General features: G+C 37.5%; 2 protein-coding genes across 4 annotated transcripts; one reads left to right on the top strand and one right to left on the bottom strand.

Moving 5' to 3' along the window:
* The first annotated feature begins 928 nt into the window (after window positions 1-928).
* On the top strand, window positions 929-24201 carry LOC121980322. 2 transcript variants are annotated; one of them, XM_042532314.1, is made up of 12 exons: window positions 929-1178; window positions 4220-4319; window positions 5327-5454; window positions 5629-5776; window positions 5978-6072; window positions 7186-7269; window positions 7350-7398; window positions 7544-7635; window positions 19678-19792; window positions 19941-20017; window positions 20091-21460; window positions 23465-24201. In XM_042532314.1, exons 2-12 carry the CDS (start codon window positions 4227-4229, stop codon window positions 23815-23817), a joined length of 2604 nt encoding a protein of 867 aa, XP_042388248.1. In that variant the 5' UTR covers window positions 929-1178; window positions 4220-4226; the 3' UTR covers window positions 23818-24201. The 2 variants fall into 2 exon arrangements, with proteins under 2 accessions (XP_042388248.1, XP_042388247.1); XM_042532313.1 differs by having other exon boundaries at window positions 23378-24201.
* A 974-nt stretch (window positions 24202-25175) lies between these two features.
* Window positions 25176-26971, bottom strand: LOC121982706 (two-component response regulator ARR14-like). 2 transcript variants are annotated; one of them, XM_042535812.1, is made up of 5 exons: window positions 26444-26971; window positions 26216-26292; window positions 25839-26056; window positions 25663-25753; window positions 25176-25563 (listed from the first exon to the last, which is right to left on the bottom strand). In XM_042535812.1, exons 1-5 carry the CDS (start codon window positions 26691-26693, stop codon window positions 25282-25284), a joined length of 918 nt encoding a protein of 305 aa, XP_042391746.1. In that variant the 5' UTR covers window positions 26694-26971; the 3' UTR covers window positions 25176-25281. The 2 variants fall into 2 exon arrangements, with proteins under 2 accessions (XP_042391746.1, XP_042391744.1); XM_042535810.1 differs by having other exon boundaries at window positions 25663-25746; window positions 25817-26056; window positions 26444-26969.
* Window positions 26972-27103: the final 132 nt, after the last annotated feature.

The raw sequence follows: 27103 nt of genomic DNA, 5'->3' as shown, positions 1-27103 counted from the left end.
TTTTAAACAAAAAAAATGATCCTACAACAATTTTAACTACAATTGACATATAGTTTTTTTTAATCATTTGGTCACTAAAAATATGATTGAATTATATATTTCTATATATAAATATTCATATTTTAAAATCATATAATAATTTTAGTCAAAAAGTTATATGAGTATTTTTTTTTATTTTTTAAAAATAATATTTTAAGTTCATAATTATGTAGTAATTTTTAAAAATATATGATAGAATATTATTATTATTATTATTATTATTATTATTATTTATAACTTAGGTAACCGTTTTGATAAAACTTTTATATTTATTTGGAAATGACTAACCTAATTAAAAAAAAGATTTGGGAAGGTTAATTGATTTAAAAGGAAAATTTAACTGATGTTTTTTAAAGATGACTCCTGATATTATGTGAAAAAAGAGGTGTTCTTTAACTTTTTATCACATTTAATCTTTATTTAATAAATTATAAGAGTAAAATATAATATTTTAATATCAAATGAGCAAAATTTAAAAGTAAATAAATTAGAGTAAAATATTTCACAGCGATGCCCCTCATTTCCTTTTCCGTCTATGGTGAATTTTCTTTTCTTGGGTAGAAATCATTATCTCGCCTTTATTATCTTTCGAGCTGAACATAGCATAAGCGGGGTGGTTGGGTAATTCCCAACTTCACGCGTTGGAAATTAATAAATCACGCAGGAGTCGGTAACGTACGGAAGTCGAAGGGAGGGGTGCCAGAATCATGACCCCGTCAAAGTTACTCGCGGTATTTATCTACTCATCTACCCCTGCGGGCTCGACGATGATTCGAACAGTGATTGGGTAGGTAAAGAATGCGATAGTTAAGGACGGGAAAAGCATATACTATAAATGGAATAGGGGGTGTGGGCACCAGGAGGGTACGTAACCGTCATTTGTGGTACTGCGATAGCGCTTTTGTTTTACTCCCTCGCCCACACCGAAACAACTCTCTACGCTTGTAGCTGTAGGCTGTGGCCGCTCTCTCTCACTCGCTTCTGCTCGGTAGCTGCTTTTGGCTCTTCGTCCTTCCGCAAATTCCCACTCCATTTCTTGGACGGGAAGGAAACCCCATTAAAAGGTCGTCGCTTTCCACTCGCTTCACACCTGCCCCTCGCTTCTCCTCGCTCCGGGTTCTGTCTCCGGAGTCCGCCTCGTGAGTTCCGCAAACCTTTCTGCGAACCTTGTTGTCTGCCTTTGTTTCGGCTTTCTCTGTTTGTCGTTCTGAGTTCTATAGGTTTCGTTTGCTGCATTGTATTTGCCGAGTGTTTTTTTTTGGCTGATGAGGAGATGATTCTTGATGCGTTGTTTTGTTCGTTTTTTTCTTCCCTGTTTCACGTTTTTTTTTGGGAGGTCGGATTTGGTTTAAAATGCTGCGGAGAGAGTTCACTGGGTTAGTCGCTTTTAGGGTTTTTGAGTGGTTTGGTTTGTATTGCGACTGTACGTGCTTCTTGAGATTATTTTTACTGCAGAGGAACTGCGTCACGCTCGAGTTGAGTTTTTTTTTAATTATTATTTTTGTTTTTGGTTTATGCTTTCAGTATTGCCGTGTTTGATGATGAATATGCTATTTGAATCAAGTTGAAAAGTCTAAGTCTATTTTTTTTTGGGAAAAATTGGGGGAGCATTGTCGCTGTCTCAGTGATTCTATATATGTTACGTTTGTGAAGTCGAAGAGTCACCAGAATAATGTTCTTGAACTTGATGTTTGATGAAAAGATTATTGTGCGGTCATGATTATTAATCATAATTTTGCAAGAAGACATTGGACAAATGGCTAATCTAATTATAAATCAACAAAGATATTGCTTGCAATAGGCTCATCATCAATAGCTAGAAACATGCGTTCTTTCAATGATGCTTCCTTGGTTTGACAGACAGTTGCTTCCTTTGTGGCTCAAGTAATCCAAGTTAGTAGCTACTTTGTATTGGGAGTATGACGATGCAAGTCAAGATAGACAGACAAGGAATAGGAATAGATAAGAAGGTTAAATAAGATGAGGAAAATACTTGTTTTGTGGGCACATTTTATGTTGGTCGGTAGACTGTCATGTTTTAGAAGATCTTAGTGCTTTCATCACCATATAAGGTAGAACAAAGAGAGAATAAGATAGACGTTGAATAAGTAAAAGCATAATGATGACATAATACTTCCAGTGATGCTTACAATAGTTCTGTTCAAGGTTTAAAGTAGTGTTCCAGTGCAAGTTATGTTTCCACCATGATTATGCTGTCCTAAACTCCCCTTTGTTTTTGAGCACCTTCTCCTTTCCCTTTGTCCTGTTCCAATCACTCTGTATGATTTTTTCTCCTTTTTTTGTGTGTTACCTTCGTCATCTTCTGCTTTTTCCCTAGGTTGTCTCCCTCCTTGAATTGGGAATAGAGCAGGAGATGAATTCTGGAGTTACTTTGTTGATGCTGCACTTAATGATGGACACACCCCTTCTTTGTAGTGCATTGAGCATGATGACCTCATAAAACCCCTATGACCGTGTCCCCACATGGGCATGGATGGTACATGTTGCCCATTTCAGATAGCACGATCTAATACTTCAGTTACTAGTTATATTGTAAATAGTAGGGAGAACTTGCCCTGAAAAATTGAGTTTGAAGAAAATGGTCAAGAGTCATGAGTCTAAGGAGGTGGAAACTTGGCACAAAAAGAATACTTACTGCCCATATTTCAAGCGTGCATTTATCTATTTTGACATTTAGAAGCAAACAAACGTTTACCTAATAGCTAAACTAACAATCAGATGATCATTAGATTTACTATTGATCAGAAACAAATGACACATAGGAGCTATGTTTCATTACTAAATTACCAACAGTTAGAGATGAACACAAAGGTAAATCTATTGTGTGAGTGATTAGTTTTACATTTTCTTAACATTCTCCAAGTGTGGGTGGGTGGATTAGATTACAGCGGCTCATGCTAACTTATGAATTGACTCCACATAACTAGGTATATTATTGACACTCTATTTGAATGCAGATCTTCTAATCCAGTAAGCACCATATTAAGTTTGACTAGCTGACTACTTATAGCTTTGCCTAGCTGGCTACTCATTCTAATAGCTTGGCTTCCAATTTTGGTTGATTACAGGTGAGGGCTATTAGGAAAGCAATCAATCTGTATAGTCATATTCTTAATAAATACAACAAGTGACACTGAAAATTTGAATTATAGAAAAAGATGGTGAATGGGAGGAGAGCTTTGTAAAGCATTGCTACAATAGTTGGTTTGTTTGATAAATGGAGAACAGTGAATTCGATCCTTCCATTGTTGTTGACTTTAAAATCTAAGAAACACTTAATTTATATTCAATGAATAATTCAAGGTGATGCAACTTTGCCACCAAGCAACTTTGTCCCTTCGGAATGGACAGTTGGTTAGTGCATGGTGGTGTTACCACCATGAGGTTTAGGGATCAAATCCCGGCTAGTAGCCGTGTGTCTGCCCTCCCCCATGCACTATTCAATTGCCCAAGGTTAGTAGCCATTTGTGATTTACCTCTTATGTGTTGGCCTGGGGACGGGCTGACAGAGGTGCTGGGGGCGAGCGAATTACCTTTTGCCCCCATGTGTTCATGTTAATTGATTTAACATCCACAGGTGTACATGCTTTATCCTGAGTAAGCACCTTATGGTAGGGAATCCTAATTTTCGACGATTATCCTTTAAGGTCTAAATTCCTAATTTTTCTAGGTTCTTTTCTTCATTTAGTTCAACAAAGAGTGGTAAATCAGAACAATGTAGGGCTGAGAACAGAGGAATCTTAAATACAAATGTTCTTGTAATTATATAGTTATCTGAATTGTTAATTTTTTTTGTACTGTTTTCTTCATCTCTTTCTAGTTTGTTCTATTACATTATTCAGTATCACTTTTGATATCAGCTAATCACTCATAATTCATATTTTCTGTTTGGCCTTTGATTGATAATACACAGTGAGGGCCATAGCATATATTGCAAAATCATTCATCTTCTATACTCATTGTGTTCAGAGGATAATACCTTACTATGATCTTCAGATGTATTTTCTTATCCCAACCTAAAATATTCATATTTTGTTAGTGTGCACAGTCATCTCATATGTGTAGAGCCAGTCTATCGTTAAATGCCTTGGTATTCTTTCATATTTTTTTCAGATAACATTGCATTTCAACTCTTGATTAATTAATGTTATTATTATAGTGCCAACATGAGCAACGAAAGTGTAGTAAATTGTCCTTTGTGCATGGAAGAGATGGATTCAACTGATCTCCAGCTAAAGCCTTGTAAATGTGGATACCAGGTTTTGGAAAATACAATTTTTGCACTCTATCATTATTACGTCTTGATTTTTTGCTTCTCGTGTATTCAATAATATCTGCTATGTCTATTGTTAATTGGCACCAATTCATCCTTTTGTTTTTACAAAGATTTTGCACTTCAAAAAATAGTTATAGCAACTGTTCTTATTCTAAATCTATTGCCTTTTCTTTGAATATCACTTATAGGTATTGTTACAGTAGATACTGATATGCATACCTTGAACCCAGAGGATAGGTTTGTAGAATTTGACCATGATAGGATCCCACACTTTTTTAGTACCTTACTCAAATTCTAGTGTACCATGCTGCCTGTCAATGTGGTAGGAGATGAGGCCATTGTTGAAGTTTCTATTGCAGGTTAACATGGATTTGATAAGGCAAATTAGGGTAGGGGTAGCTTGCACAAGCATGGATGTAGAGAAGATAAGTAGTGCTGGTCTTGAGATGATGTTTTATGGATTCAGTGTGGGAAGAACAAGAAGAGAAAGAAGGTGGATGATGGATAACTGGTAGAAACTAGCAACATCCCTATAAGGAGTACCTCTTTGAACCCTAATCCTAAAAAGTGGACTCTGATACCATAAATAATTGAAGTAAAAGAAAAATTGCATTTATCCTATTTTGATAAGAAGCACTTACATAATAATTATAGGATTTATGAAAAGATCTTGAAGTACAAATGTGGGAATAAACTCATTATACCTCCAACCCTATGAACCTAACACCTCTGCACTCTTAATATAGTCTTTTGATTGCTCATTCTTTAGCTCAATTTTTATTTTACTTTTTTCCAAGCACATCTGGCATAGGCACATGAGTGTTTAAATCTTAATTGTAAATGTAAGGTTGATTTCCACTTTTCAATCCACTGTTTTATTGGTCTATTATTTAGTTGTTGTTAGCAACAGCTTGATTGCACTGATTACAGTCATTAACTTATTTGCTATATCTTTTCTGTCATGCATTCTTATCTGATTTGATTTGCTAGATATGTGTCTGGTGTTGGAATCACATAATACAAACGGCTGAAAACAATGATACTGAAGGAAGATGTCCTGCATGCCGAACTCTGTATGACAAGGAGAGGATACTGAAGGTTGCTATAAGTACAGAAAGGCATGTTCAGTTATCTGAATGATCTCTTTTTGTATTTATGTTAATATTTAATATGATGTTTCAACCTCATGTAGTTGATTAAAAAAGTAGAAAAATAATGCTGTTGTGAGATTTAAGTCAAAATGCCTTGTCTAATCCTGTTTCTTAGGATTTGATATTGTGGTTTTAATGTAGCTTAGCGAAACAAGTTTCCCAAAGGCAGAAATCTCAAAAGGCTAAGTCTAAACCACTAGAACTACCAAAAGATGTAAATGATGTCCGTGTCATTCGGCGGAATCTTGTATATGTATCTGGTGTCCCTGTGGCTTTAGCAGACGAAATGGTAACATTTTTTTTTACTTATGTAATGTCACTCCTCTACTTTCATGGCAGATATTTATCTATCAGTTTGCCTTATAGAAATGTTCAAATTTAAAGATGATATGAAGCTTTTAAAGGTCTCAGTGACAATTTGCTGATTAAGATTTCTAAAAATATCAGTTTGATCTGGCTACACTTCTATACCTATTCTTTTTTCCTACAGATTCTCAAAAAGAGAGAATATTTCGCCCAGTATGGTAAAATTGTAAGAGTTGTTGTAGTTCCACCTTCAGAGGCCTTCTTGAATTTTCGTGTCATGTAAGTATTCAACATCTCAAGTAGACGCATGTCTTCGAAAAATAGATAATTTGAGCCACAACTGCTTCATTGCAAACAATACAATAAGACTTGTTATTAGGTCATACATTATGTCAATAAATAACTTAGCTTTTAATTGATCTATGCCCCAATATGCTGGCAATTGTTTGTCTTTCAATGGGTCCCCAAATCAACTAATATCAAGAACATCTTTGTGCCTCTTTTTAGGTGACATCAGATATCTGACATTCAACTTCTTTCTGGGGCACCTTTGTGCCCTCCTTTAAGATGTCTTTTAAATGGGAGATAACCATTTTCTTGTTACATTTAGATATTGGAGAATCTTCTAGTTCAAGTTTTAGCTTCATTATAAATTGCGTTTTCCACATTTTTTCATCTTGTCTTACCTTCCTGGAGAGAAATTTGCTTTCCATTCCATTCATATCGAATAAGGGTTTCTAATTTTACTATATCTCAAGATAACTTGATTTGGAAGCTCCTTACATATGCGTCCTGTGTCTTTATATGTAGAAATCTGGGGCATAATTTGAATGAGATATTCTGGATCATCTACTTGGAAAATATATATTCCAAATCATTCTGTGGAAACAATATTCTAGTTCCATTTGGAGTCATATTAAGGAGATACTTGATTTGTAGGAGGTAGTTGCTATCTTTTTTAATGCAGGATCCATTGTTAGGTACTTGAACTATTGAGTGTACTCATGATTTTCTCCTACAAAGTTTTCACATTGTTCTTCCACTTGAGAATCATTTAGAATGTTATGATTCTTGACATGATCACATATTCATTCCACATGCCAATAAACTTGTATCTGAGCAATTAACTGGTTCTTCTGATTTGCATTTTCAATCTAAACCAAAATATTTTTTTTACTCAATTCAGATGCTTGTTGGATTCTAAATCAGCTTGTCTTTGCCTACCTTCCCTCTTCCTCAGAATGTAGCATAATTTTGTCATAAAGTTTGGCCTTGTTTTTGTATTGAATGAACTCTACATTCCTGCTGTGATATCCAAAAAACATATTTATGAGGCTCATTTAGTGAAAAACTTTTTAGTATCTTTGTTAGGTCTTTTTGTTTATCATGTAGATATATTACATTCTCCAAGGAGGACGAAGCTCTTAAATGCATTGAAGCTGTAGATGGCTTTATTTTAGATGGAAATCCTTTAAAGTAAGTGTTATTCTTGTCTTATCTATACATTGTACAAAAGTATACATTCTATAATCTTAAATTTGACCCTGCCCTTGTAGAGCATGTTTTGGTACTACAAGATACTGTCACGACTGGCTAAAGAATGGGGTAATATCTTCAGTGAAATGGATAGATCTCTTTCCAATTTTCTAGTATATACTTTATTGAATTCATACAGAATTGTCATTATATTTATCAGATTTGTAGTTGATTCTGTTTTTAGGCGACTAATATAGTGTGCTCACTGATTCAGCGATGTAAAAAACAGAACTGTCTGTATATGCATGATGCTTGTCCCGAAGAAGATATATGTATGAAAGATGAAGCTCCTTCAGTATGCACAAGGTACTACTTTGGCATCGTGTATTTATTTAAGATCATATCTCCACCTAGGATCTTGGGACTTTAGATAGTTAATAGAAGCTAACAAAACTAGAAAATTTCAAAAAAAAAAAAGAAAAAGAAGTATATTTAAAATGCTAGAAAATCAAAACACACAAATTTAAAAGATAATCATAGAAGCTATGCTGCTTTCAAATTGCAAATTTTAAGTGCAAACTTAATTGGAAAATTTGGCAAGTTTGTCATTTTTTAATTAGAGTTTCACATTTAGAACTCATTCAAGTTTGAGCCTTGACATAACGGTAAAGTTGTTGCTTTGTGACCTAAAGGTTACGGGTTCGAATTATGGAAATAACCTCTTGTGAAAAGCAAGGTAAGACTGCGTACAATGGATCCTTACCCCACATAGCGGGAGCTTCGTACACCGGTCACCCTTTTTTTCAAGTTTGTGAGTCAGCAGTCCTCGAAAAAGTTGAGTGATTGTAATATTACTGGAGTGCATCAAGGTTTGTTGAGTTTGACTACTTGATTTATTCAAGAAAACTGAACCTTTGCCACAAGATGTTTGTATGTGGTGAAATTTGTCAGTTTTATTCTGTGAATATATGTTTCTCGAACAAGTTTCCCGACTAGTTTAGTAGGCCACATGTTGACACTTAAGAAAAGGATGTGTTGAATCAAGAAGCGTTAGAGGGGGAGGGGGGGGGGGTGAATAGCGTTCGTGGTTTTCACTCGTTTCGGATTCATAAAAACAACGAGTAACGTAGCGGAAATAAGAAACAAACACAGAAGACCCAAGTGGTTTTACTTGGTTCGGAGCCTTGGGCGACTCCTACTCCAAGGCTCACGCTCGTTGAGCGTTTACTTTGGGCAATTACTAAAATATCATGAATGAGTACAAGTAGGAATAAGTACAACTGAAATTGAAACAATACCGACAATAGAGTAATAGTAAATGAAGCTTCGGGTCGTCGGGGACTGCAACAACACTTTAGCGTCGACTCTTGAGCAGCAGATTAGTGAGAGATAGCTTCTAAATTGTTGTTCTGAGCTGCTGCCTTGACCCCTCTTTTATGCTGTGCTGGAGGCGCCTTTAAGCCTGTCCGAGGCGCCTCCAAGCCCCGAGTCTGCCGCGGTGATAAGCGCTGATCCGGTCGCGCCTTATCCCTTTGAAGGCGCCTCCAAGCTGCTCCAAGGTGCCTCCAACGCTTGGTCCAAGGCGCCTCCAGCGACGTCCGAGGCGCCTCCAAGTCTTCTGCGCAGACTTCTGCTGGCTCGCACCCGAGGCGCCTCCAAGCACCATGGAGGCGCCTCGGACACTGTTCATCCGAGGCCAAAGTTGCTTCTTTGTTCCTGCAAAATGTGTTAGTCCAAACACATACCCTGCAAAACAAAGTTAGCACAGAAACGATATAACAAATGATAGTCGACAGTCATCGGACTGTCCGGGTCTGACTTCGGATTTCCAACCGGAAACCCTAGGTCGACCCGACGCCTACTGTTCCCTCTACGGGAAACGCGTCCTCACCTACTCCACTTAGGAGATTTACCTGTTGCCAGTGCGATCCTCCAGATCGACTGGACTTTTGCTCAGCGTTCGATGCTTCCGGACTTACTGCTAGACTTCCGCTTCCCGGCCCGCCAAGTCTTCCACCTGGTTCGCGATACCAGGACTTTCCACCTAGGGGTACTACCCCCTAGGACTTTTGTCTGAAGCTCTCGACCCACCAAGACTTTCCGCATAGGGTTACCGCCCCCTATGACCTAGGGTTACCACCCCCTAGGGTTTTTCACTTGCCTAACCGCAGCTAGGACTTTCCTGAAACACTCAATCATACACATTAGATAACAATTAAGCTTAATTTTGAAACCCTTTGCCATTATCAAAACTAAGGTTCGATCGTCGGATGCTTCCCACACCAACAATCTCCCCCTTTTTGATTATGGCAACCGAAATTCAAAGTTAAGTAAAAAATGCAATAAAAATAAACATAAATGAGTACAAGCATAAATAAAACATAAGCACATACAAAGCCCCCCTTAATAGAAGCTCCCCCATAATAAAATTTCTTTTTATTTTGAATTTTTAATTTCTTTTGAATTTCCTTATACTCTCCCCATTTGTCATATATCAAAATTAAATAAGAGAGTAAAATGAGTATAAACACTTAGCTCTTTTAAAATAAGTTTTTTTGTAAATATTTAGCTAAGTTAGAAAAAATTATTGTCATAAGTTTGGAACCACAAATTTTTTTTTTCCAAAGGATTTAAAAATAAGTTTTTGAAATAATTTTTCAAAGGATTTTTAAAATATATTTTTGAAATAATTTTCAAAGGATTTAAAATAAGTTTTTGAAATATTTTCAAAGGATTTTAAATTGATTTTTAAGAGATTTTGCAAATAATTTTGAAATTGATTTTTAAAGAAATTTCAAATAATTTTGAAATTGATTTTTAAAGAATTTTTCAAATAATCTTTAAAGATTTTTTAAATAATTTTTAAAGAATTTTTAAAAAGATTTTTCAAAGATTTTTTAAAGGATTTTCAAATAACTTTTTAAAGGTTTTTAAAATGATTTTTCAAAAATTTTTCAAAAGATTTTTCAAATAATTTTTAAAGAATTGTAAAATGATTTTTCAAAAGATTTTTCAAATAATTTTTAAAGAATTGTAAAATGATTTTTCAAAAGATTTTTCAAATAATTTTAAAGAATTGTAAAATGATTTTTCAAAAATTTTTCAAAAGATTTTTCAAATAATTTTTTAAAGATTTTTCAAATTATTTTTTAAAGAATTTTCAAATAATTTTTAAAGATTTTTAAAATGATTTTTCAAAAGATTTTTAAAATAATTTTTAAAGAAATTTTCAAAGAGATTTTCTAAAGAATTTTTAAAAGATTTTTCAAATAATTTTTAAAGATTTTTTAAAGAATTTTTAAAAGATTTTTCAAATAATTTTTTAAAGATTTTTAAAATAATTTTTAAAGGATTTTTAAAATAAAGGTTGATTGGATTTAGTTGATTTTAATTAAATTTGCTTAAATTTTGAATGAACTTATTTGAACCTAGATCCATCTCACTCGATTCTAAATTATCAATCAGGTAATCTTAAGTAATTTTGTGAGATGGTTATCTTTAATTTAGGTTATTTCTAAGGATTAATTTACATTTGAGTTAAACTTAGGTTTTCCAATTAGTCAATTAAATTTGTCTTTCCATGATTGATTCCCAGGTCAGGGCGAGACTCTAAGCCTTTTTAGGTATGTGATCATCCACCGCTTCCTAGACAGAATCGCTCAAAGAAATATATATTTAATTTTCTTTTTGAAACTCCTAGATTTAAGTAGCAAGTGTAAATTACGCCTAGATCCTTAAGCTATCCTAGTCTAAGCATGTATATTGCAAGGAAAATAAATAAACAAGCATCAATCAATTTATCTATTTATTGAGAAGGTTTTTCTATTGGCTCCCCCTGGATCACAGCCTCGATGTGGTCTATCAAGGAAATGGATCTGATCCTTGGAGACCCATTAGTGACCAGGTCCAACTTGATTAACCAAGTTGGACTTTGACACCCATGTTTGGATAATTTTTCTATTATTTCTATTAACTAGCGATAAATATGATTTGTATTTTATTTTAGTTTTAAATCCAAGTCCGGTTTTGTTGTAAACGGCTCGCTGTTTTCCAAGAATCAGATCCAAATTCTTGGAGCCCATGGTGAACCGTTCCAACGTGTCCTTGAGTTCTTTAATTTGAGTTTTCAAATTGGAATTTTCTTCCTCAAGTTGTTCGACTTGAGTTGAGTTTCCAATTTGAACTGACTCAGTTAAATAACTCAAGTCAGTCGCTTCCTTAAGGGCTATTACCTCCTTTTGGAGCGACTTGACCCGGATATTGGACTTAGTCAATTTCTTTAGCAAGTAAGGTATTAGGTTTTGTAAATTTTTTAGATTATCTATATTAATACCAGAAATTACAGAGCTTACAGTGGGTTTTGGTCCTTTGGAAACGGATGCGGATCTGTGGCTTTGCTCGGACTCGGTGTCTGACTCACTCTCGATCTCGGATTCGGACTCGGTCTCGGTTTCAACAATATTTGCTTGTATCGGTAGAGCTAGGAAGCTCGTTTGTTCAAGCTCTTCATCGGAATCTTCGGAGGAGGACTCATCCCACGTCGCTTACAACACCTTCTTTCTAGCTTCCTTTGTCTTGATTGTACTTGCAACTAACACAACACCTTCCTCGGCCAGAGTAGTATTAGTCTGTTTAAATGATTCATCTATTAAATTGTGCTTACTTACTTTCGCATTGGAGTTATCTTCGTGTAGGTCAATCAGCTTTTGCTACAACTCTTTTGCACTTGCGAAGAGGCCGATGCGGTTCAGTTCTTCATTGGTTAGGCCGCATTGTAGCATGCATGTCGCTTTGGCATCGGCTTCAACTTTTTTCATTGTGCTAGAATCCCAGTTGATGCATGAGATAAGTTTTCCGGTGCCGTTACGTGGAAGCTCTGTTACGCCCCGGGAAAGTCCCTGTCCGAAGAAATTTCGGCAGCACCTCCCCTGTACGGCGGACAATCTGCAATTTTCTACATCCACAATATACATCAGCCATATGCGGCTGGAATATATACACAACCACACAGTTATATATATCATCAGCCCACTCGGCTAGAACAAAACCAACACAACGGAAAATGACAGAAATCAAATACAAACCAACACACAAAAACTGCTAGCCGGCTAGGCTTACACAACCAACAACCAATACAAAATACCACATAACAACATCAACACTCCAAAAATAAAACCGGAGTACAGAGCTAAACAAACTGATACATAAACAAACAAAACATAAGTAAAACCGATAAGTCTTCTGTTGTGACGTGGGGACCAGCAGATAGGATACTCCAAGCGATTCCATAAACAACCTGGTACCTGAAAAAGATAGTGTCCATGGGGGTGAGTTCAACAACTCAGCAGATACCTAGTTGACATGTATAGTAAACTATAACCAATAGTAATAAGTATGGAGTACAGTATCTTGACCAAAAGAAGGTAATGCATAATAGAAAAGGTCAAGAGCATCTGCACTCACCAGGCCACCTATCGAATAATCGGTCGTCGGAAGTATAAATCCTGCGTATACGATCCATCCAAACGCAGATATAAGTGCAAACACAAGCGATAAATGCGTATGATGCCAACGACGTCTGCTGACGCCAGTCGGTCATCTCACACACAAATGGCGAAACCGAGTGGGTAGGGCGACAACCGTCACTCTACCATCACTACTCGATGAGTGACCGAGTGGACGGGATCTTGTCGGAGTACTGTCCTCCGACCCCAAATCATAAATGGGGAGCTCAACGCTCTCATCTCCCGGTACGACGGGGTGGTATCTCTGACGGCTACCACGCTGAGTCACCGACCAACGGAGCCAACAGAGTCCACCGTCTGGCACGCTGCTACACTAAATGCCAGGAGCTAAACAGAAGCACGGCCACTACCGAGTCACCGACCAACGGAGCAAAGAACCGCCACACACTCGATATACCACTAATCCATGAGTGGTGGTGTGTGCAGTACATGTAACTGGCGATGTGCTCAACCATAGTGGAGCCGACAATCGCGCAGCATGCAACCATGATGCATGACACTAAACATAGCAATAAACTGATCAGCATAACCATATCCATATATTTAAAATGAGTACCGTAATATCCATGGTCAAATACGAAAATCTAAAGTACACAGGTCAGATAGGATATCAAAAACCTAGGTCCTGAGCATAACAAGCATGGTATGTCACTACCTCACTGAGCATATATATAATCATATGGGTACTAGCATAAAATGCATAACAGGTGGGCAAACAAGCATGTAACGAGTATCGGGTAGTGACGTACCGAAACAAGGACGAACATAATTATTACTAAAGGCTATAACCTACTAGACATATCAACAAGACATATCAAAAAGATAAGTCAAGGTACCCGCCTCCAATCGAAAAGTTCAATCCGGTCCAAATACGACGTCGAGATATTCGTTTCGCGTCAAAGTCCTGTATCCAATAAATAAATATTTTATTTAACTACACTCAAATGCATAACCAAATAAAAATCCTTGAGGCTCAATTAGGGTAAAACCCTAATAAATCTAACCATCTAGTAATCTAATTTATCCATAATTCGATACATAAACCATACCTCAAGCTCAGCCAAAACGTGTACTGCCTGAAGGAGGTCCTGTCGAATCCAAGGTGCTGTTGGATCAAAGAGCAACCCACAACACAGAATCTTGCTGAAATCTTTCCTCACAGATATCAACCGAATCAAGCAAGAAGTCACTAATCAAGCAACCACCTTCTAGTCTCTACCCAACAGCTCAAGCACACCTCACTGATCAAAAATAAAATCTCACTGAACCAGTCGGTGGAAATCATAGATCAAACAAACAACCTAACTCACTTTGCTGTCACCTTCACCGTGATCAAACCATCCAAACCTAACCAATATAGGTGTGCCGATCTGCCGAGAAAAGAGACCTTCCTGCCACAGTGTCGGATCAAGGCAGAATCAACAATTCCAGACACCAATAAACCCTATAAAGATCAGCTACCCAATCATAGACAGTGTTAGGGTACAGGCTAGAGAGGATCAAGTGAAAACAACTCAAGAACCTACCCTTGTCATCAACGCATGCTCCCGATCCCCGGCGATCTAAAGCATGGCGACTGCGGCTAGGGCACAAAAGGTGGCCGTTGTGCTGCCAAATCGTTGCAGAGAGGCTAGGGCATGATCTCCGCGATAGAAGGGCTTCGCAGCTCCGACGATAGCCGACGGCGTCGTTGATCAAAGAAGAACCGGATATCAGCAGATGGAAGAGGCGTTCGTCTTTGGGCAGAGAAGGCGTCGGGAAGGAAGAAGTCGGCTAGGTCACTCGAGATGGAGGAAGAGGAGAAGGAAGGGAATAATTGGTCGATGGTGGCTCAAAGGTCTCGCCGGCGGCAAAACTCTAGGGCTCAGCACAAGAAGGGGAAGAGAAGGAAGGGTTGCAAAACCCCTCAGCCACAGCTTTTATACCGGAGGAGGAGAACCGGCGGGGAAGGGCGGTGGCGACGCGTTGGTGGGTGGCGTCGGCACCGTAGGGCACGGGTCGATTGAGGAAAGGGGGCGCGGGCACGCGGGGAAAGGAAACGACGATGGGAAGAGAGGAAAAGGAGAAAAAGAAAGAAAAATAAAAACAAAATTTCAACTTTTCCTCGTTAAAATGGGGTAGCCTAAACAGGCTTTCCTGGGCCCCATTTTTATCCCCGTAAACTCTTCCATACGGTCTCCGAAAAATTTCCAGAAAATTTCTAAAAATTCCAGAAAATTCTCTTATTAATATTCGCCATTTCTCCGGTATTTTACAGCTCGAGTCCGGTCTGGATAATGATCCACATCTCGACTTGCGTCTTGAGGTGGTATTCCATCCGGTTCTTCCAATATCCAAAGTCCTCGCCAGAAAAGAGTGGTGGGCGGACGGTGCAAAATCCTTCTTGGAATGCCATTTAAGATCTAGCACACAAATAAACAAAAAAAACTTGTCCCAGAACTTAATCCTGGATTAGTAGTGCGAGAGAAAGATAAAAATAACAATTCACTAATTTTGAAAAAAAACAATAAAATATTAAAAAAAATAAAAAAAATATTATTTCAAATTTTTTGAAAATGCGATATTTCGCTAATGCCGATCAATGATGAAAAGATGAGAATGAGTTTTTTGAAAACGGTTTTGGAGAGAAAAAAATGAAAGGCGTAAGGTTTTATTTTTACCCTATATGAATGAGAAAGCGACGAAAAAAAATGCTAGAACGGTAGTTGTACCAATTCAGAGCAACCTCGCTCTGAAACCAATTATTGGATCGAGAAGCGCTAGAGGGGGGGGAGGGTGAATAGTGCTTGTGGCTTTCACTCGTTTCAGATTCATAAAAACAACGAGTAACGCAGCGGAAATAAGAAACAAACACAGAAGACCCAAGTGGGTTTACTTGGTTCGGAGCCTTGGGCGACTCCTACTCCAAGGCCCACGCTCGTTGAGCGTTTACTTTGGGCAATTACTAAAATATCGTGAATGAGTACAAGTAAGAATAAGTACAACTGAAATTGAAACAATACCGACAACAGAGTAATAGTAAATGAAGCTTCGGGTCGTCGGGGACTGCAACAACACTTTAGCGTCGACTCTTGAGCAGCAGATTAGTGAGAGATAGCTTCTGAATTGTTGTTCTCAGCTGCTGCCTCGACCCCTCTTTTATGTTGTGCTGGAGACGCCTCCAAGTCCCGAGTCCGCCGCGGTGATAAGCGCTGATCCGGTCGCGCCTTATCCCTTTGAAGGCGCCTCCAAGCTGCTCCAAGGTGCCTCCAACGCCTAGTCCAAGGCGCCTCCAACGCCTGGTCCAAGGCGTCTCCAGCGACGTCCGAGGCGCCTCCAAGTCTTCTGCGCAGACTTCTGCTGGCTCACACCCGAGGCGCCTCCAAGCCCGATGGAGGCGCCTCAGACACTGTTCATCCGAGGCCAAAGTTGTTTCTTGGTTCCTACAAAATGTGTTAGTCCCAAACACATACCCTGCAAAACAAAGTTAGCATATAAACGATATAACAAATGATAGTCGACAGTCATCGGACTGTCCGTGTCTGACTTCGGATTTCCAACCGGAAACCCTAGGTCGACCCGACGTCTACTGTTCCCTCTACGGGGAACGCGTCCTCACCTACTCCACTCAGGAGATTTACCTGTTGCTAGTGCGATCCTCCAGATCGACTGGACTTTTGCTCAGTGTTCGAAGTTTCCGGACTTTCTTTTGGACTCCTGCTTCCCGACCCGTCCAGTCTTCCACCTAGTTCGCGACACCAGGACTTTCCACTTAGGGTTACCACCCCCTAGGACTTTTGGCTGAAGCTCTCGACCCGCCAAGACTTTCTGCATAGGGTTATCACCCTCTATGACCTAGGGTTACCACCCCCTAGGGTTTTCCACTCGTCTAACCGCAGCTAGGACTTTCCTGAAACACTCAATCATACACATTAGATAATAATTAAGCTTAACTTTGAATCATTTGCCATTATCAAAACTAAGGTTCGATCGTCGGATGCTTCCTGCACCAACAGGATAACATGTGGATATGACTTAGCTAGAGGAAGTTATATATATATATATATGTTTTTGCTAATTGACACTTAAATGAATTCATTAGGCCAAACTGTGTGCACATGACAATTAATGATTGTGATAGCTGAAACAAATAGAATGCATGTTAAAAAGCTCCCGCTATACGGGATCCTGAGGAAGGATCTATTGTACGCAACCTTACCTACTTTTTGCAAGAGGCTGTTTCCAGGATCTATTGTACAAATAGAATGCATGTGAAAATGAAAAATAAGCAATGCTAACACAAGATAACAAGATATAATGTAATTTGGAGACTTGCTCCTACTCCACATCCTATGACATATCTGGTACATCACCATTAAATAAAATCCACTAAAACACCAAATAAATTCCATTAAAACATTTTTTTAAATGAGATAGTAGCTAGGCCTCCTCATTTACAAATGAGGATGAAATGATAATGATGATGAAACCTTGATCGATCGATAGGATTTTTGCAAGTCAGCTTAAACCAACAAAGGGATTTCTGCAAAGTAGAAAGCTTATGAGCTTATGAAAACTCTCAACAATAAACAAATATAAAATTTGAGAACTCAAACAATATGTCACATCTCTCCCTATGAAATGAAAATAAAGAATAAGGGAGAGACAACTATTACTAAAAAGCTTAAGGAATGAATTAGAGCCTCGAAATGAACTCAAGCTCTTGGATATGATTTGGGCACTTGATCATACTGAAGCACAATCAAAATACTCTTTAAATTGTATGGATCAATTCCTAAATCAAATTCAACAAGTTTTATACACCTTGGTCTAACATTCACTTACAAAAGGATGAAAAAGACAACTCCAGTTGACTACCAAGCTGTTTCAGTTGATTGAACCATTTAAAAATCAAATGTTGGAACTTGAAACCAATAGTATCATTTTGATCAACTCAAAAGGGTTCCAGTTGATTTGTCATCTTACAATCAACTGCATGTCATCCACATTTACCCTCAAATAGAATCCTTTTGTTACTTGAAACCACGATGCCAATCAACAATGTTATTCATGTCGACTAGGACTAACATTCCAATCGATTGACACAGTTTGGGCAACCTCTTAGTCAACTTACGAGCCTTGTAAACTGCTCTGAAATTTGACCTAAGCTGTTTATAAAAATTTGGATTGAGAACACCATTAAGTCAAACTAACATTTAACCCTGTCACTAGTCAAGTCTTGAAAGTCGAACTTAACTCCCTACAGTGATACTTTAAATTGAATGTTCACGAGGGACTCCAACTCAATGATTTTGTTAAGTTACAAGACATTGAAAATAAATAAGCTCTAGGTAATTATACACTCCACCTAGATTGTCATATATCAGCACATCATCTACCAAAGAGAAACCAAGATACAATATAAGTTCATTTTGTCTTTGGGTCGATGACAAGCCTTTCTGCTTGAAAATCATTCTGCGGCTCTTCATAGCTCCACTCACATACGAGTGCTTACCAAGCCAAGCATTCATTACGATTTATGAGTATGATAACACTTAAAAATTGTCTTACTTGCACACTTGTGGTCAAACTTATCAAATCACATTTTTTAAGTTAAATGCATTGGTCAAACATCAAAATGATTATTGCTAATCACAAAGGAGAAACCAACATAATATGGTTTTAAAGAGCCACCATTTGAGCTCCTTAGGGCACGATGCGATGGTAATAGGTGGGATGGGCTTCCCATGCAACGAGGGTTCGAAACCCTTGCCCAACACATCATACACGTGCAGTGTTCGAATTACTCGTGATGCTAGGCCATCCGCTTGAACCCATCTATACTTTCTGGATTTACCGTGGTGGCCGGTAGGAAACTTCTGTCAGATAGTCATTTCAAGGACTAGTCGGATCATAAGAGCTGGATATTTGGATTACAAAAAAAAAAAAGAGCCACCATTTGAGTTACATAGCTTAGGTAGAGTTTGAAGGGCTTACATAATGGTCGTATATGCAATCTATGTATGCAATAAAAAAAAACTTATTTGATTCATTTAAACTGACTTAAAGTTTTTGTTTTTTTAAATGATAATTTTTTTTAGATATCAATATAAACATTTTTATATTTTAATATTGACTGTAAAAGCCTCTGCCTCTGCCTCTGCCTCTGCCTCTATATGCAGTAGGTCAACTGCACACTGCTTGTGTACACCTTTTAGAACCTTTGCAAAGAGTGAAGTACAAAGACTATTCATATTTATAATTTTTCTCAACACATGCAATTTTATAATAAATTGTTTTAAATAATTTGAGTCTTTTGATAAATTCTAATCTACACTATCAGACTTTTAGAAACCTTAGGTTTTGATAATGATGGGAAGCTATGTGTCCATTGGTCCTACATAGACAAGTGTGGTGTGCAGTGTTTTATTATATAAATATAAATTGGTCTCTTTTCAAATAGTTCGAGCTTTTAGGAGAAGCAGGTTGTACCTCTTAGTCATGATGGCTTGTTGAAGGTAGGAGGCTCCAACCCATTTCGAGATCTACTTGGTGATGTTAGTTAAAGTTGTTCTTCAGAAATCGTCACGGGCTTTCCAATGAACAATGAGTTCCATTTTCAACCCATTGTAACTAATTTATGCATTTTTTGTTTGAAAATGCAAAAAGGAATTCATGGTAAAATTTCTTCAATACTTTGTGAAATTTCTTTTCGAATGATGATGGGTCAGTAATTATTTCAGTATCTTTTCCATAACAATGGATCAGTAACTATTTCAGTATCTTTTTTGTAACAATAGGTACAGTCTTCCACATGGTTTTTATTAAGATGTTAACTTGTAATCCAAAAATGAAATAAACAATGAAACTATCTGAGCTTTAACTTTCCATGTTCTTAAACCAGTAAGCTTCAGAAATCTTCAGGATATGTCTCTAATCTTCCACCACGTTCTGGAAGGATCTTGCCTCCACCCATGAATACCTTATGCAGAAGTAGCAGTACTGTGAAAAAAGATCAGGTACAATTTCTGTCTGAGGTAACTTTTTAAATAAAAAAATCAAGTTGTTGGTATAGTTCTCTTTAGACCTTGGCTAATTCTTAACCCTTGTAATTTTTTTAAAATCAATTTCTGATGCTAACTTTTAAATATCTACTTCCTTGTCAAGAAACATTGTGATAATGGCAGAAAGATCACTGAGAAAGATGATAGAAAGCAGGGCGCCCTTCTATCTACAGCTTCATGGTATATAACTGTGAAATCCTCTATTCCTTTCTTTGTCGTAAATATGAAAAACTGTGGTCATAATTTCCCACAGGGAGTCAACTTCCACATCTGGTAGGCTATCATATGCTAGTGTCACAGCGCTAAAAGGACCAATTAACCACTCTGCTGTGCCAAAAAATTTCATCATGAAACCCAATGATAGGGATCGAGTTTGTGCAGTTTTTCAAAATACAGATCAAAGTGATGAGCAATTGTCTACTTCAAATTCCATTAAAGTTGGAAATAGACTTGTTAAAAGCTATGAATCATTTGAACATCATACGTCTACTGAACTCGCAGAACATAAAAGATTTCAAAATTTTAGTGCAAGTGATCAGGCCAGCATTGTTTTTGAAAGAACAGAAGGTGGATTATATTCTGATAATTTTTATAACAAATTTCAGAAAATCAGAGAAGTTCCAATCACTATGAATTTCAACACACTAAGCCACCAACCACGTGTAGCTTCTCGAAATGACTTCATGAGATGCCCTAGGATGGACACAACTGACCTGAATGCATATCACGTCTTTTCTTCATCAGTTAATAATAGCAATCAGGGCCAGAACAATGTTTGTAGAGTTAGGAGTGGTTCAACTTCTGCGGATTTTTTGGTTACATCATCCTTACAGGATGCTCCTATATCCAACCTTCAAGCAGTATCTCATAGTTCATATCAGGAGAGATTAAGTGGATGTTTAAACTCAAATTTGACAGAGTCATTTATCAAATCCAATTCTTCAATAGGTTATGGAAACAGGTATTCTATTTCTACTAAAATCACAGGAAACTCCAAAATCTCGAGTTGTGGTGCTTTTGCACATTCAGCATTTTCAGATGTTGGCATTAGTTCCTTTCCCCATAACCAAGGGAAATTACAAAAAGAATCTAGTGCCAGTGAAGATTTTGTCTCTGGAAGCTCACAGCATGAATCTGACAGGTCTTTTTTCTTGGGTGAGAGTAACATTTACAGAAATGTTACAGATTTGCTGGAAGATAGTAAATTATCAGATGAAGCAGGCAAATGTTGGGAAGAGTATGACATGGTCTCTGATATGTTGTCTCTCAATCTAGCTCATGTTGATCACATAGTAGGTCCTCTTGCTAACTGTGCTGACTATGTTAAAGATGACTACCCTTTCATATGTGAGACAGAGGCTTCTTTCAATCCCAGCATGAATCATGATATGTTAAAGCCAGGTTTTACTGATTCTAGCATTTTGAATGTGGAAAACTATATCTTTCAAGGTAATCTGCAGGAAAATAATGCAACTCATTTATATACTCATTCAAACAAAGGTTCATCTGTCCCACATTTCTCTGAATGCATGTCCTTGTCTGCCAAAAGCCAAGATCACCATAATGTTTCTTTTGATGAGGTGTCAAATGAATCAAACATACTCTTCAGTTCATATCAATCAGGTGAATTGATTTTCATTTCTCATTTTGGAAATTTGCTTCCCTTAGACATTCAAGGTTTTAAAGTCAAACTAGTCTTATTCAATGCTCATGAATCAAACATACTCTTCAGTTCATATCAATCAGGTGAATTGATTTTCATTTCTCATTTTGGAAATTTGCTTCCCTTAGACATTCAAGGTTTTAAAGTCAAACTAGTCTTATTCAATGCTCATGAATCAAACATACTCTTCAGCTCATATGAATCAGGTGAATTGATTTTCATTTCTCATTTTGGAAATTTCTTTCCCTTGGACATTCAAGGTTTTAAAGTCAAACTAGTCTTATTAAATGCTCATGATCATCAAATTCCTTTATATTTTTTTTGGTAATTTGTAAACTTGTTCCAAAAGTGACAATTAAAACAAAGATTGCCAAATGTTTCACCATATGTTGCTCGGAGTAGATTGTCATATAGAATATGAGATGGCCATCAAGTAGGATTCTGGTAAGTATTTTACATGCACTGGTAGCTTTTGAGCATTTGACCGAGTTGTGCATCCAAAGCTTTGTCATCAGTGCAATAGTTACTTGGATGCATGAGTTGGCTTTTTGCTTGACACTTTTCTCCCCTCTTCGGTCCTTTTGAACGGACCTATTATTCATCTTTCAAATTTAACAGGCCAGAATATTAGTTTCAAGGTTTTCCGTTTCATGTTGTGACCAGGATATATATTTTTTCTTGGCTCTGTTCTTGTATTACTTGTATTTTTAGATGGTTGATACTTGCTATGAATGACAAGTTTAGTAATCTAACTGGTCACATCCTATCTTTCTAGTGTCTGTGATTGGATTATGCCTTCAGCAACCATGTTTTGGTCTAACACCAAGGGTTTAAATACTGGACTGATACTGTTCTTGTCCTTGAAAATTCAATGAAAGGAAAAAAAATAACATTTGATACCCAGCTACATGATCCAATGACTTCAATCTACTCCCTTGGCTAGACGTGTAGACTCCATTAGTATGTACTGGAGTAATTATCTTCTGAGCCATACATCACACCGGTCTAATGTTATTATGCAATGATTGGATTGTCAGAAATTTTTAAAACTCCTGTAAGTTGAAAGAAAAACAAAGTCAATGCATCTTCATTGCAGATCTTAGGTAGGAATCTCCGATGGTAGTAAATTGATGAACACACAAAATTGAAGATTGCATAGTCCTGATTAGCTCTGCTTTAGATGAGTATTGTCTTGTTTGAATAGTTGCCACAAGTTAATTAGATTAAACTAAGTTCTGTGACACTGAAACTGTTCTTTTGGCACGTACCATGCCAGAAGTGTTTGACAAGGGTTCTTCCTATTTTTAGCTGAGTTAATGATCTGTTATTAGATACCTCCATAATTAGTTCTAAGATAGTAGGATTTATGCCCCCAGGGCGTAGCACAGCTGGGGGCGCATGGTTTCGTGGCCGAAAGGTCCAGGGTTATCCTCAGGGTGTCATTGCCTGGGGTTAGCGTCCCGGCTATGCGCTTTCAGCTGTGTACCTGCATTTACCTCCCTCCATATCCGTGGGACCGGCTCTAGGGGGGCCACTGATTTGGCGGTTCCACATTTTTTTTTTTTTTAAGATAGTAGGATTTACATCTGGATTATTTAGAAACATCTAGGTTAACTCTCCATTTATATATACTTAATATGTTCCTATATGTTTGCATACTACCTAATGCGCCTGATTTTGCCTAGGTTGATTTATCTTTCTTTTGAAGCTTCTATGGGTGCAAATATCTCATGCATCTTAAACAATTTAATAGTTGCATGCTTGTAATTTTGACTTTCATGTTTATATTTGTTATAGCAAAATAATTAAAACTATATAACGTAGTAGTGGTAATTGCGTGCATTTTTCATTCTTTTAAGCTATCTATGATTTGGCAGGTTCCACTTCAAAGTTGAAGGGCTCTCAATTTTCTGCATTTCCTGCTCTAGTTAGATCAATCCCTGATATTCCTACTGATGTTGCAGATTACTCAAATCCACAGTATTATGCTACCAAACAGTTTTCAGGCGGGAACATGTTGCAGTCATCTCAGCTGATTTCTCCTGATTGTGGCTCAAGCACGGTTGGGTTTGCCAAAGGTAATCAACTGCCAGAATTAAGAAATTTATCTGAGAAATCAGTCATATTAGCAAATAAGAATAGATCAGCAATCTTAGATAGCACTTATCAGCAAAATGTAATGAATGATTACGATTTTCTGTGGGGACCTCGTACTGTCGACAATTATACTGCCAGAGAGTCCATGGATACAACAGGGAATTTGTCAGACATTCTAAATAGATTTCTTCCCGGATCAAAATATCAGCCTCCGAAATAAAGAATGATCACTTTGACACTACATGTGTAGTAGCCACTGATGATGCTTTTCTATAGACATCCAGAGGCTTTGCTCCATAGTCGACGATCGACAGAGGCTTCATCGTCTAATAGTGTAATACTTGGTGCCATTCTCAGATGTTTTGTTAGTGTGAGGCTGACGTCAGTTTCTTCTAAAGTTACTGGTGGTGTCTACAATCACTTTCTTGGCATGCTTGTTCGTTTCCCTCGTTTAGTTTCCTTACTCATTGGTCTACCCTCAATAGGTTCTACATTTACTGATACTTGTATGTAGACATTCTTGGATCTGAAAATACTCTGGTGAAAAATGACATCAAAAGTTCAGGATCATGACTTAAAAGGCTCACTCAGATTTTCCATCTTAGCATGTTGTAGCTCAAATCCAATTTGGTTTCCTTCAACCTCCAACTTTAGTTGAGTCTGTTAAATCGGGACTAGCTTTGATGAACGAAAACCATTGACAAGTGTAAGCTACCTTTTCTTGAGTCGGTAAACTCTCCGTTCAATTTGACTTCCAATTGCAATCCAACTCACTCGGAGGTTGTTCTTGACAGTACAGTATCCATTTGAATTAATTACGGTCCATGCTATATACAGGCTTGCACTATAACTTCAAAATTTCCGTGTAATTTCTCTCACTATTATCTCTTCAGCATTGCGAGCTGTATTGGTTTGCAGTCAAACTCAACATTTCACATTTAAATCTTCCTCGCGCTCGGTTTTATGTTCTTCATTCTTCCCTCCAGCTTTAAATAAAGGCAAACAACCAGTGGGAACGTCTGGAATGAAGAGAAAAAAAAATCCACTCTTTTTAATCAACAATGTTTATTTTCCTACCATTGATTATGATTAGATAAAAACTTGCAACATCTGTCACAGTAATTTGCAACAATATTTTAATGAGTACTAATATTCTCCTTCACATTTTATTTTAATTTTTGTCCTAGAATATTGAATTTTACCTTTTTAATTTGTAAAACAAAAATAAAATATTCCATTTCCAAATATGTGACCTTCGACCAGCCGATCTTGCTTCACTCACTACAAAATCTTAATCACAGAAATATATGTATGGGTAGCTTATATGACACAATTTACTCTTAAAGAATTAATCCTTAGTAATTACTCAGCAAATGTGATCAAGAATATTAATTAATGATTATTGTAATGCCTTAATTTTAAATTAATTAAGTTATATTGACATTAGGGATTTCATTTGGATGCCTAACACTTAGGATCAAATCGCAAGGAGTTGCAAAAAAAAAAAAAAAAAAAAAAAAAATGCAATACACGACCATATTATATTGTATGCATTTAATTTTAAGCTAGACGAACTCATCAGAGAAAAAAATAAATGATCTAGACGATCTTATTCCACAAATAGAATACATAAGCAAGCTGAATCAGTGATCGTAAAGGCCTTGAAACGAGTACTTGAAAGATCTCACTCCAATGCTCTAATTGACATGGTCAGATCTAAAGTACTCAGCCCCAGAGCGGCCTTCTTGCTGCTATCTATCTCTATCAACTGCATCCCACGAGGTTTCATGTCTACTTTTCCTTTCTTATGAAGTATCGAAGTACCCGGAGGAGAGAGCGAAAGTGACAGCTCCTCTTCTTCATGCACCTTCTTCACCTTCGTGCTCAGCTGCAAGTCCAAAGAATCGTCGACCGCCATGCATGCAGCCACCTTCTTTGAACATATCCGAGACATTTCTTGCTCCAACTAGTAATTAAGAAAGTCGAAATTAATACAGATGGCAACATGATCAGAAGATATATAGTTAAACAAGTTCAGTGATACAATATTGAGTTTGGTCCCTACCTCAAAATGCATCTCATGCATGAATCGCCCTTTTCTGGGGACTTGATCCTGGGAAGAAAGGCAACTCCGTTCCGATGCCCATTCCTGGTGTCTGTTAAATGTGAGATATATATAGATATAATTAGAATTTGTTTAAATTGTAGAGCATACATACACAAACTGTCACTGGAGCAAACCCTTGCGGCTGGTAGAGCGATCGACCAACGTCGTCGACGACGTAGAAGTGAGCAGCACTGGTTCGATGGGCGCTCGAGAATCTCATGAAGGGCTGCAAAATTGAGTTTGTTCGTGGGTAGTACGGCACCTCATGGCCGAGACCTTCTTCTCTCCGACGCAAATCCACGGATGACTTACGTCGTCGACCAGTTCCATCAAATTTTCTGCTCCGATACATCTAAAATAATTAACAGGAAATTAACAGCTGGAAAATTAAAATCTATCAAGCGAAGCAAAAAGAAAAGCAGACAAAAAAAAAAAAACAAAATCATTTAAAATTGTAAAGTTGAAAAGTAGTACATGTCTCATCTGTACGATGGAATTAACTAGCTAGTACCTGTAGATGGCTCTTCACATGAGCGATGCTGAGCCCTCTCACATTCATCAGCTGAAGAACCATCTTTGGCGTCGCCTCTGCACCATTCATTCATCTATCCCAAAGTTAAAATGTATTCCTCGTTTAATCGATCCATACAAATTCAATTAGAAGTAGTAATTAGAGCTAGGGCAAACAGCTAGGCGTTAATTAATTAATTATATATATATATATATATATATAAATTACTTTCTTGGCCACCGAGCCTCTTGACGGCGTCGACGAAGGCGAGGTGGAGATCAGGCGTCCAACTCAACCTCGGCATCTTGGACCGTACGTACTGCCTCACTGTCGTCGTCGTCGTGCCTCCTCTTTCGTTGCAACTCCCTTCCGATCTCGAGCGGTTTCCTTCTCCTCCCGCCTGGCTCTCAGTCTCGTCCTCCTCAGCTTCCTCCACATCCACCATCACCTCCTCCTTCCTCTCTTTCTCTTCCGCCATGTCGCTCTCCACTTCCTTCTACGCAAGCATATATAGATAAGCAGTGAATTGAAATAGCCAAGGACGAGAGGGAATCAATAAGTAGTATCCGAAGCAATAAAAACAAATTAAGAAGAATGATTGCAGTAGGAAGGAAGGAAAGGAAGGAAGGAGACTTAAGTTTCAAGATGATATCACTATCAGTAATATGAATCCGACTATTGCTGCGGGGAGAAGGGATCAGTAACAGTAGATTGAAATGTCAAATTGGAAAGGTGAGGGAAAAGAAGGGCCAGTCAACAGTTCGCTGCTCTGCATTACTGTTCTATGAGATGAGAAAAGACAAAGTAATTAAGATATGGACACTTGTGAGCAGTGTGACTAAACGTTTTTCCGACTGGAGCTATCGATTAATTATTTTTGTCATATAA

Source organism: Zingiber officinale, chromosome 5A (genome assembly GCF_018446385.1).
Source record: "Zingiber officinale cultivar Zhangliang chromosome 5A, Zo_v1.1, whole genome shotgun sequence".
Classification (NCBI taxonomy): domain Eukaryota; kingdom Viridiplantae; phylum Streptophyta; class Magnoliopsida; order Zingiberales; family Zingiberaceae; genus Zingiber; species Zingiber officinale.
This window is presented reverse-complemented; position numbering and strand designations above follow the sequence as displayed.